This window comes from Enhydra lutris, unplaced genomic scaffold, assembly GCF_002288905.1.
Source record: "Enhydra lutris kenyoni isolate GAN:26980312 unplaced genomic scaffold, ASM228890v2 scaffoldscaffold28, whole genome shotgun sequence".
NCBI classification, from domain to species: Eukaryota; Metazoa; Chordata; class Mammalia; order Carnivora; family Mustelidae; genus Enhydra; species Enhydra lutris.
In genome coordinates, this window is record NW_019154112.1 from 10,841,064 (window position 1) to 10,854,454 (window position 13,391).

General features: G+C 33.2%; 1 protein-coding gene across 2 annotated transcripts in view; it reads right to left on the reverse strand.

Annotated features, from left to right (window-relative positions):
• Positions 1-13,391, reverse strand: part of LOC111152136 (small ArfGAP 1) — a 174,560-nt gene that overhangs the window by 101,244 nt on the left and 59,925 nt on the right. For both annotated transcript variants that reach the window (XM_022510440.1, XM_022510441.1), the window contains exons 3-4: positions 11,999-12,084; positions 3,891-3,966 (exon numbers count right to left, since the gene is read on the reverse strand). In XM_022510440.1, coding sequence (XP_022366148.1) covers positions 3,891-3,966; positions 11,999-12,084 — 162 coding nt within the window. The remainder of the gene's footprint in view (positions 1-3,890; positions 3,967-11,998; positions 12,085-13,391) is intronic.

Sequence of the window (13,391 nt, forward strand, 5' to 3'; positions counted from 1 at the left end):
TTAAAGATTTATTTATTTATTTATTTATTTGACAGAGAGATCACAAGCAGGCAGAGAGGCAGGCAGAGAGAGAGGAGGAAGCAGGCTCCCTGCTGAGCAGAGAGCCCGATGCGGGGCTCGATCCCAGGACTCTGAGATCATGACCTGAGCCAAAGGCAGCGGCTTAACCCACTGAGCCACCCAGGTGCCCCCTTTGTTTTTGTTTTGTCTAAACTTCGCTTTTCCCCTTTAAGTTTCCTCCCTTAATTCACACTTACAATACTGCACCGCACTCAAAATCATACAGCCAGACCATAAGGTTCCTCCACAAAGCAGCACATACAAACCTCCCCGTTTTCTCAGACACATCATGTTTATATGACCAGATACCACATTTATTAACAGCTTACTGAAGGCAGTTTTTATAACTACAAATAAATGCCTGGGTATGAAGGCAGTACCATCCTAGATTCTTCATACTCTACATGATGGATTCCTATGGGGCTTAGTTCATGGACTCATTAAATGGCCTGGCAGGCAGGGGGGCAATATCACAGAAAAACAGCCAAACTCTTTGCCACTGTTATCTTGAAGTTTATTGCTTTGTATTTTGCCACAACAATCTGAAATATTTATGTTTCAGAAGGGCAAGAAATTTGTCATTTTTTAAAAGGGTTTAAGAAATTAAATTACTGCCTTACATAGATAAACAGGGTCAATCTTTAGGCCCTTACTCTTATTTATAATAAGAAAATAATAAGAGCAGTTATGACTGCTCTAAATATATACATCATGATCAGCTCTAGTCCAAAGAGGAAAATAAAATTGCAATGAAAAAATTAAGAAGGAAAGCCAACTTGAAACTGCTGTTACAGTCAACACTAAAAAATGCCAGCTAAGAGAAGATAGAAAAACTATAAAAATCAGACACAAAACCTGTAAAGATAAAACAATATGGAGCCATTTAATATCAAGAGCCATATCAAGCTTAATAGCCATTTCATGACATCATCTTATCAGAGTACAACTAGCATAATTAGTATTCAAACTGTCTCTCCTTAGATATTCCCTTAAATGCACTAGTGTTCCGTAAGTATCTTACATATACAGTTCTTAGACTTTGTCTCAGGTTTATCTTTTTAACCTTGTCTCATCCCCCCAAAGAAATTAAATCTCTCTGAAAGCAAAGGTCATGCCCTCTTTGGTTCAGTATACCAGGATCCTGGGACTGTAACAAGTGACCAGAAACAATTTAAATGACTGTTTAACCTATTACTGAAGACAAAACAAAATATATAAATATATAATGTAATTCTTAGTGATATGTAAGATTAGTTGTTTACACACTGATTGCCATGAAAGAGGAAGAAATGTTTTAAACTTGTTAGAATATAAATTTTTTAAAAATTATTATTTGCTTATAAATGAATACGTGGAATACATCTTCCCTTGGGTTAAATGTGATTTTTGTGAGCTTTTCTAAATTTTCATTATATAAATAATATAAACTCAAGAATACACAATCTTCTACCTTGGTATTTCCATTCTCCAGTGTAAAAAAAAAATGTAAAAACTTGTAGAATGAATACCTCTATAAACCTACCAATACTCATCAAATGTTAACATCATGCCATGCCTTGTTTTCTCTCTACATAGACAGACATACACATACACTCAGTTCCCAGGTTTCACTGAACCATTTAAAATTATTTATTCTTCTTCTTCTTTGAAAATGAGTTAGATATCATGACACTTGATCCCTAAATATTTTATCCCAGTACATATCTCTTAATGAATAAAGAAATCTGTTAACTGAACATTATCACATCTGGGGGGGGGCGGGGCGGGTGGGTATTCCATAGCAACAGCTATCTTCCAAAGATAAAACAGTTTTCCTATCTACTACTACATAAAAACAATTTCCAAATTGTTGTCAAGAAGGAAAAAAATAATATAAATATAATTTAAAGCAACAAAAATGTTTAGGATTTTTTAAGAGATTTATGTGAGGGAAGCAAAATGTAAGAGACTATAACTACAGAGAACAAACTGAGGGTTGCTGAAGGGAACAAGGTAGGGGATGGGTTAGATGGCTGATAGGTATTAGGGAGGGCACTTGTGATGAGCACTGGATGTTGTGTGTAAGTGATGCACCACTAAATTCTACACCTGAAACCAATACTACACGGTATGCTATGTGAACTAACTACAATTTAAATAAAAACTTGAAGGGTAAAAAAGGATATATAATGTAAAGCCATATGTTTTTATAAACTATACAAAAATGATTTCTTAAAATTTCATATGAAAATGTATTACTTATGTTTTATAGTCAGTCTTTTTCCCCCCATAATACTACAAACTAAATTTAATTCTATGGACATTGTAAGTAGCGTTCTCAATACTATCAATTTTTATCAATCTTTTTTTTTTAAACATCTTATTTTTTTCAGTGTTCCAAGATTCATTGTTCATGCACCACATCCACTGCTCCATGCAATACATGCCCTCCTTAACACCCACCCTCCGGCACAACCATCCCCCTCACCCCCTCCCTTCCAAAACCCTCAGTTTGTTTCTCAGAGTCCACAGTCTCTCGTGCTTCGTCTCCCTCTCTGATTTCCCCCAATTCACTTTTCCTTTCCTTCTCCTAATGTCCTCCATGTTATTCCTTATGCTCTACAAGTGAAACCATATGATAATTGACTTTCTCTGCTTGATTTATTTCACTCAGCATAATCTGCTCCAGTCCCATCCATGTTGACACAAAAGTTGAGTATTCATCCTTTCTGGTGGCTGCGTAATATTCCATTGTATATATGATTTATCAATCTTTCAAAAGATTTCCTCTCCTATATCCAAATGCAGACTAAACTCTACATACAGGGTTTCTTTGTTTGAAAAGATACATTTTGACACTTTATACATTTTTCGCAAGACTTCTTCATGACCAATGTATTACAATATCCTTACTTTGTTAGTATTTTATCAACTTTTTTAGTATATTGCTTCTCCATATGGACAGAAAAGAAAAACCCAATTTGTATACAAAATGAGATGAAATTATTATCTCCAAACTGCTTGACAGTTTACTTAACCACAAGATTAACTGTTTACAGCTTGGCTTATTAATCTAGGAATCAAAGGCAAAAAACAAAAACAAACCAAATAATCCAGTTGCAATAGTAAAGACAACTAGCTTTAAACTGTTATTAATTGGAATGAGAAAAATTAATCAGAATAAAGCTAAAAAGAAACAGATATAACTGATCACTACAATAAGGTCTCAACAATTAGGTTTCAAAATGCTTGAGAATAACCAATTACAATGCTACGTCTTAATATACATATGTCTGGACACATCCACTAAAGCCCTTAGGAGACAATAAATTGCCTTGTTTCTTTTTCATTCATTTCCAGAATTGAAGTGAAATAATTTTCCCTTCCCCCCTTTTTCAAGTAGTGAATTTATCTTTCTGCAAATTTCGTAAATTAATAAATGGCATTTACTCAGAGCACATTCTTTTCTGAATCAAGAGTTCTGCTTTGTGAGCACTCATAAATAGGTGAAAAAAAAATTCCAGTGTTTAAATTTTTTCAAGTATGTAACTACATATAATTTTACAGTAACAAAAAATTAAACTGTTTTGTATGTTAAAAGTTTTGAGATCTGGGGAGCCTGGATGGCTCCGTGGGTTAAGCGTCTAATGATTTCGGCTCAAGTCATGATCTCAGGGTCATGAGATGGAGCCCTGAGTAGGGCTCTGTGCTCAGGGGGTAGTTCGCTCGAAAGTCTTTCCCTCTGCCCTTCCCCATTCCTTCACTCTCAAATAAATAAATCTTAAAAAAAGAAAAGTTTGAGATCTATTCAACAAACATCAATTGGTGATACAAATGAAGATTTTACTCACATTTGTAATAGCTATTGCATTTTTATCGTAGTATTTCTTCTTTTCATATTTATCTCTGATGAAAAACTCCACTGCTCTGAAAACAGATAACTTAAGGAAAAGCATGAGTTCAGTGACAATGTTATACTCCCCTTTATTCATTCCTTCCACAAAGCCTACACTCTACATTCAAGTTTCCTCCTCCCCAGTCTATGCTTTCCTCTCACATTACTTCTGCAACTAAATTCTGTAACTTACCTTTTTTTTTTTTGGCCACAAAAGTTCTCCCCATTCAACAAAAACCACCTAACCCAATTCTAGAATGAAAAGTAACCACACTCCCCAAATCTCCACCTCCAACCAAACTCCATTAAAGTTCATTTTAAATTCTCAGTGTAAGGAAATTAATAACCATGTGGTACCCCCAATGTACCAGACACTGTGTACTATGTGTTGTCCATAGTTTATTTCAATCCTTCCACAACCCACTAATTTATATATGTATATAAATTTATATATATATGTATATATATACATATATATATACATACATATATATATGTATGTATATATATATATATAAAATTTCCACATCACAGATGAATAATGAGCAACTTAGAAAAATTACACAATTGTGATTTCAATACTTCTGTTCTTTCCCACCATACATGGCTTCCCCTGGTTGCATCATAGAGGATTCCCTGTATTACAGAAGAATGGACGCCTTTTTTTTTTTCTTTCAAAGCTGAGGAATGGAGAAGTCAAGACGCTACATCCAAAGTCAGTACTATTTAAATTTTTGGAGTTAGCTGGACTAGCCTTATATGTTGACAGAATGAGCCATTTCTAGTGGGATTTCAGAGTTTTGAGTTATCTGATATTGACTTCTCTTACCACTCAGTCACTGCTTTATCATATTTCACTAAAATGGGAATTCTTCCACCAGAGATTCATAACCTTTTCAGCACCATGATCCCCTTTAGTAGTCAGGCAAAGCCTATGAACTCCTTCCTGGGACAGTGCTTTTAAATGTGTAAAATAAAATACAAAGAATTTCAAAGGAAATTAATTATACTGAAATACAATCTCTACAGATACTCATTAAGACATCCTTCTGTTCAAAAGAATAGTTATCTGAAGCAGTAAAGCAAACATTTTCAGTCAACAACTCCTTATTAGAAGTTAATAACAGCCTTTTAAATTGACAGTTGAGGCAACAGGTAATAGAAAGAGCTGACCAATATACAGTGGATATTAAAAAGTTGGGGCATTATGAAAGCTCTCAAAGTGGGCCGGGGAAGGCAAAAGGGGAAATCTAAACATTTAATTTATTAAGTCAGCTGAATGAAAGCTATTTTTAAAGACAGTTTCTACAACCTGAGTATGTGAAGGGCACTTTACATGATCTTTATCTCCTTTTTTCCTCTTAACAACCTATAAGGTAGGTACCATTTCACAACTAAAAGTGAGGCACAGAGAGTTTAAAAAGTCTTCTGGGATTCTACAGTACAAGGAAGAGTTGTGATTCAAAACTAGGAATGTTTAGCATCAACCTTTTCAGAATGTTGCTGATCAATACCAGTTCATCTGTGAATCAGTTATTTTATGCTAATGCTAGTAAATATTTTAAAATCTAGAAAAGAATGTCAAATTTGGAGGGTATTTTCAAAGTATCCTTGGAGACCCTTTTAAGATAAAGGCCCCAAACCTACCATCAGGCTGCTTATTTAGGTATGTGAAAATTTTAGCAGCCAATTCGATATCAAGAAGTTACTACAAATAAGCCAGTATTTCCATAAAATGCAATAATGTCATTTTACTCAAACTTGTAATCAGCTAAACGTTAAGTGTGCTCATGATTGTAAATCCAAGTTCAATATACATTTTTCTATTTTTCTAACAGAAAAAAAATAAAACAATTAAAAAAGTTGGCCTTTTGGATTAGGTCTATGCGTATGGATATATCGAGCAATTTTTACTGTAGACACAATTATTTACCTCCACAAAAAGGAAGAGAACATACACTTCACTTAGACTGATGTCATTGTCACTTCAGATGATATGGAATATATTTATTATTTGTACATATACTTGTAAACTCGTGTATTTTAGCAGCAATTATATTTATAAATAAAATGCAATGTAGCATATATATACACACACAGCTATTTTTTAACTACAGAAAGTTTTTAGAGATCCTAATTCTTTAATTATAATTTTTATGTTTAAATATTAGAGAAAGTAACACTGATAGTTTTCCTTCTTAAAGATAGAAACAATATTCATTTTAGATATTGTTTAGAGTATACTATACCTTAAAGCTTGGAAAGATTACTACTCTTGTCTACGAAATTACTACTCTATTTGTGAAAAAATGATCATGGTTTACGATTTTAAAAATTACTATTAGAGAAAAAACTCATTAAAGTTAGAATATATAAAATAATTTAACCAACAGTAAAGCTAAAATACTGAAAACTAGGATGGTTTTATAAATACTGAATTTGAAAAAGGGAAACATTTTAAGTATGCAATGTTTTCAAGTGAAAAACAATACAAACATCTGGTGAAATTACATGTTGCTGTGAATTTTCAGAAGTAACAGGTATCAATGAAATCTTAATTTATACTTAATGTATCTTATATAAATAATTCAAATATAGCTGAATCTGGTTCTGCTTAGGATACAAAACCCTCTCAGAAATAATCTAAGAAGTAAAAATTTCTAAAATTCTGAGACGAAAGTTGATGTTTTCCAAGGATATTAAAATAAGATAAAATAAATCGTGAAGGCAAGAGAACTTACTTGATCTTCCTACTGTTAATATAAAACATTACTTTCCAAAAACCAATCAAAGCACACCACAAATTTTTTTCCATGGGAGTCTTCTGAAAAAGGACAGTGATTTACAGAACATGCTATATTCTTGATCGCTCTCAGTTCCTATGTACCTCTTAGAGCAAGAACATATCACAGTCTTTATGTATATTTGTACAAGGTCCCAAATGCAAGCCAATTTTTCATTGTTAATTCACCTAAACAAACAATGATTTATTACTACAGTCAGCAAATTTTTTTTAGGGGGCCAGAAGGTAAATATTTTAGACTTTGAAGGATAGTTGGTCTGTGTTGCAACTACTCAACTCTGCCTTTGTGGCTCCAAAGAAGCCTTGAAAATACATAAATTAATGGTTGTGTTCTAATAAACTTTATTTACAAAAACAGGAGCTGGCTCTTAGGCCTGTAGTTACTTATTTCTGAACTGTATCCCAATTTGGCCCAGAGGGCAAAAAACCGTCAAGTTGGATTTACAGACCGTTTCTGTGTCTACAAATTGTCACTACAGACAACTTAAGGAATTTAGACATTTTAACAACAGTTTTGCATTACATGCTGACCCTAGTACTAATTCTCAACAACGTACACCCTCATTTCTGGTCCAATAGGCACTTATTATTTAACTGGCAGTTGTTATTACCTCAAAGTCAGCTAATCTGCTGAACTTATAACCTAGATACATAAAAAAAGATAATCACACTCAACCCATAAAGTTGTTGAGAGCATACATATGAAGCATTTAATGCAGCACCTAACAGACAGTAAGCACTCAATAAATGGAGTTAGCTTTTGCTTTTATATAATGTTGTATCTCCGTTTCCTCTCCTTTAAAATGGTGATACCATTGAGACCCATCTCACAGGATTATTGTCAGAATTAAATAAGCTAGTGTGTGTAAAGACCTAAGAGCAAGTGGCACACAGTGCTATTTAATTTTTAGCTCTTATTACCATGGTAAAGGGAGGTAATGGACAGAACTACAATGCTCAGGGCAAAGATGGCTTGCATATCATCAAGTATAAACAGACAGAGCAATTGAGAAACAGCGACAAAAAGACCAATGGATTTGGAGATCAATCAATACTCATCTTCATTTTCTAGTCTCTAGGTGTCATTTGAGACATGAGGATTTTTTATTTTTACTGATAGACATCAATAATACAAACCAAAAAATTAGAAATAGAACAATAATATTTTCAGGAAATCAAGGTAAAGAAATATTAATAACAATTCAAGTTTAAGTGGTTGATTTGAGATTTAGTAAACAAAAACAAATACCTCAGAATTTTCCCCATGCCTATAGTTACAAAACATTCAACAAAGTACCCTGAACTGTCCCTGTCCTCAAAACTAACAAATGATACTAACCAAGCCCCCAAAAAGTTTAATATTACTTTGTATTTTATCTCTTAACATATTTATTTATAATTTGACTCTTTTTCCTTTCCTTAAAGATACCCTTTTAAAGACAATTAAATTAATATTTAGTCCCAAGAACCAAATCTTCCAGTTCCAGACATATTACCACTGACAGCAATAAAATCTTGAAAAGCTCAAAGGAGAAGAACTGCAGATTAGCTTTGGTGCACAACAGACCTCATGGAACTGAAGTAATTAAAGTTTTTAGATAAGATGAAATACCCTAAAATAATGAAAAGCTTAATGTAAAGCTTTATCATTTGTCATGCACTAGTACATGCAGCCTATAATTAACCACATCCCACATGAGAAATTATACTTTCACAGCAGCTTTTGCACAACTCTGTAAATTGTAAAGCTTTAAAAAAAATGACAAATCTTGTTAAGAATGCAGTGAGGCCCCATATTATGTGAGTTTTACTCACTTTGGTTCCACTTGTCTCTGGGGATGAGGCAACGATATTTAAATCAATAAAAATGCAGAGATGTTAGGCTTTTTAAAGAGCAATGAAATTTAGAATGATTCATGAAATAAAGGAAGGGGACTCATTTCTTACTGGTTTCCCTAATAAAACCTCCAAATCACAATGTTTCATAATTAAAAGAGGGGACTAAAGTGATGTTGCTGTAATATTTAAGGTAGAACAATTTTTAAAGGCCATAGTAATTTATTAGATATAGGGTCTGGTCTCACGGTCCAAGACATGCCATTTTATACTCAAAGTAGTCATCTATCTCAAATTTGTTTAGACAAAATCCCTCTTTAAGTATTTTCTAATAACCATTAGATTTTTTTTATGAATAGTAAGAAATCAACACCTCATATAAATATAATCATAATTTGTAAATACTTTAGAAGTAACAGTTTGAAAACCCAAATAAGCATTCTTGAGCAAACAATGGCAAAAATATACATAATCCAAAAGCCTGAAATGAATTACACCAGGTACTTAAAAGTTATAATCTACACCTAGACCTCATGATCTAGCTGCAGAATCCCAAACCATAAGCCTATCTATTTTTAAAGGCCATCAAGACTCAAATGTGGCAACATTGATTTTACTCAGACTATCATCATTAAAATATATTCAAGTGCCCTTCTACAGAAGGAAAAGTCTGGAAGCATTGAGAAGTTTCTTAATAACTTCTTAATAACTTAGTAAGGGTGGAATAATAATAATCCTACCCTTCCCAACCCCCAAAGTGAAAGTAACATACTCCAGTTCATTGGGTTCTTTGTAAAATTTAAAAAAATAAGGAAGATAAAAAGCCAAGCTCAGTGCTTGGCACACAGGAAACCTTTTTTAGCATTAAGACTACTTTAGCTGTTGTATCTTCGGTGTGTCAAAGGTCAAGGATATAATCATACCCAAGGCCAATCAATTCAGTGTAAAAAGTATCTTCCCTGAAATGTTTAAGTAAGTACCAAATACTTAAAAATACATCAGCAAAAATATCAGAATTAATAACTCACTACCTCATTAATCCTTTACTTCTATAAGGGTCATCATAAAATTAATGGTAATTACTTAAGAAATAATATTCCTACTAACATACACAAAATAGTGCATAGAATAGTTCAATGTAAGAAGATACTGAGAAGCTATATACAGTCCTTTCCTAAATATCTTCAAAGCTTCTTTGAAAAAAATGTGGAATCATGATGATAGACTAAGTAACTTGGAAGCCATTTTCACCCACAAGGAACCAAATAAAGGATACTACCAAAAATTACCCTGTAGTATTCAAAAGAAGTAAAAAAAACTAAAACCAAACAAATCCTAACACACATATACACAAACTTCCACAAACTGGAGATTCTTCCATTTGAAGAATCTAATATGTCTACTCAAGCTTGGGGGTGAGAACCAGAGAGAAAAGAATAAATACAACCAGCAAGCAATTGGTAAAAATCACCTAGGACATACTTGCTCACTCAGTTGTCTTTTCTTCTACTAATGCTCTATTCCCAGGGTTCTGCCCTAGACCTTCACCTTTCAGAGAAAGAAAACAGTATTCCCAAGATGCTCAATAAAACACACACAAAAAAATAAAGGAGTACTGCCCTGGGTAAACATAACTGCAACACTTTTCTATCATCTACATGCTAAATCACTCCATAATCTGCAATGCATTTCCTGCTTTCTTTTAAGGTCTAGACCCGCGTTTCCAGCTACTGAATGGGGATCTCCATGTATACATCCAACAGACACCTCAATCTGCCCAAAGCAAAAAAGTATGGCTCATTACCTTTCATTTCTGACCCTTCAACCTTTATCTGGTACTGAATTTCTTCTCTCAGGGAATATGTTTTATCTTATCTATAAAACCTCCACCAAGCTTTAAAAAATTGGGGGTCATCTCAGTATCTTTCGTCAGAAACACAGCCAATCTCAACCTCATCCAATTGCTCCTGCTTTCCCAATTTCCAATATTCCCAATTCCTTCTTATCCATTCTCAATGCCACTATTTAATTTAATCTAATTCTCTAATTTATAACTTCATCATTGCTCATTTCAAGGCTGTACTAGCATTCTACATGGTCTGCAACTCCAAGGTTTCCTCTGACTAATCTTCCTTGTGGTAGAATTAAATGCTTCTAATGTTTCTCCTGCTTCAAAACCCTTCATGGCTTATCAAATCCTTCGACTTCCATGAGTACATGGAATGAAGTCCACACTGCTTCTATCTGGTACTGAAAACCCTTCACAATCTGGAAAGTAAGCTTCTTCTGCCCCTTGCCCCACTAAACATGAACCTGTCACATCAAAACCTGTCATGTTCCCTCACTCTTTCATACCTCCAGTCACACAATCTGTTATGTCTGAAATGTACCTCCCACTTTTACCCTAAGAACCTGCTATAATAAAAATAGCCTTGGATATCGGATTGTTAAATTTGGGGGAAGAAGGTGGAGGGAGCAGAAATAGAAAAGGCCAAATACAAATACCAACTTTTTAAATAAAATTTAAAAGGTTTCTATACAAATATTAAAATATATATAATGGACTCTACTCTGTTAAGATTGCATTTTTTTTTTCACTGTCTGACCACATGAACTGTTTTAGTATACAAATGGGTAATACATAACTGCTCTTTAAGAAACTACATTTTATTGTCAAAACTGCACCTTATTGTCACCTTTGGATAGAATCAAAAATACCTACAATCAATTTGATAATCTTAAAGAACAGATCAATTTTGATGAGCTATTTCCTCAAACTTCAATATAAGTTTGAAAAATCCTATATAATCAAATGACTTTATCTTTAACAAATGTGAAAAACATATGACTAAAATGCCTGTGAGAAAATATTCTACTTATTCATTATGGCAGATTTGTAAAAGCAAACACAGCTGTGAAACCTGTAACAAAGATGAAATGTGAGCAGTAAATATTAGCATAAGCTACTTCAGCAGGTCCACTTACACTAAACATGTGATTTGCCGTTTTAAATGCCTACATGCCAAACTCCTTAACATAAATATGATTACTATATAAAGGTGATCAAGAAGATCTCTTTAGAAATAAATTTTAAAACTATTCAAGATGCTCACAAGTCAAATCTCTAATAATACTCTAAAATAATAAACAATGTATATTCTCCAATCAGGAGCTGGAGATCAAGAAGAATCAGTCATAATACTTTATACTTGGTAATAATTATATCAAAATACTATGTAGATCAAGTATTACTTACTATTAAAAATTTACTACATACAAAGCACAGCTCAGGGCAAACCAACTTTGATCTTTAATAAATAACAGTCTGATAAAGTTCGCATCTTCCTAAATATAAAGTTAAAATACAAAGTATAAAAATGAGTTAATTCTTTTAAAATCCACAATAAATAAAGTTTCAAGGATACTGATCTGTCTGTGGTCTTCGAAAGTTCTCTGGAAGATTGGCTTCATAGAGTAGTCTTGCTTTAGTATTTCCCATATCTTGCATGCACTAAAATAAAAAGAAAAACCAAGTATTTTCATTAGTCATATGAATATTAAAAAGTAACTACTATATACACATAGATATACATATACATACAAATATATATAAATACCAAGTAACATTTATTATTTCCAATATATATTCCTCTCAGAAAAATAAATCACAACTATGAAATTAATTTCTTGAGTTCAAAGTAGAAGAATAGTTTTAATTCACACTTACTCAATTTACGTGGACCCACAGTTTTCTAATGTCTTTTTCTGTGAAAACAATATCATCTTTATTTATATTCACTACTTCCTAAAAGTAATTCCCTGGTAGTTCATGGCAGTTTTATTATTGTTTTAGGTATGCCATTTGAACAGCATTACCATTTCCAAGGTAACAACTCAAGATCAAATTTTGTTTTGAGTTTCAAAATACTCTTGGGTTTTCATAATTTACAATCAGGATCACAATGGAGAACAGATGAAAAAGAAATAGTGCTAACCTAGAACTCCACAGGAGTGGATTAATTTCTTTGGGGTTAATCTCTTTAAGAATCTGCTGAAAGCTATGGATCCTCTCCCTACAAACAAACAAACAAAAAACAGTACCCTATGACCCAAAGCCTTCCTAAAATCTATAAACCCCAAGAACAGTTAACTACTCAAGAGGCATAAAATAATCTGATAATCACTTAATCCAGTTTAATTATGTTTCAGTATCTTCTGTGAGTAAGGATTAGCCAAACAGTACTTCCTGGATAATCTATTACATTAGAAAGTAACATTTACAAACAAAACACTATTCATTTTATATGAATACATGTTACAAATGTTACAAATAAATACATGTAAAATGTTACAAAACATTTTACATCATTTACACAGAGTTTAGGTTCCTTAAAATGTTTTAAATGGTAGAAAGATCAGTCTGTATTAATTCCTTCTTTTTTCTTCTGATTTCCTAGACACACACCCACATCCCTGAGAAGACAATCCAGATTTAACAGATTATCAGGTATGCACCTTGAGTTGTAGCATTCAAGAGTACACAGGCTGAGCCATCTTCCTTCAAATAAAAAATACAGTGACATGGGGCTCCTGGGTGGCTCAGTCAGTTAAGCACCTGACTCTTAATTTCAGCCCTGGTCATGATCTCAGGGTCATAGTTGGATCAAGCTCCACATTGGGCTCCACACTCAACCTGCTTTGTCCCTGTCCCTCCCCCTGCACTTGCACATGTGTGTTCTTTCTTTCTCTTAAATAAATAAAACCTTTGAAAAAAAAAAATACAGTGACCTTTTTTTCTCCCAACTGAGAGTTTTAAGA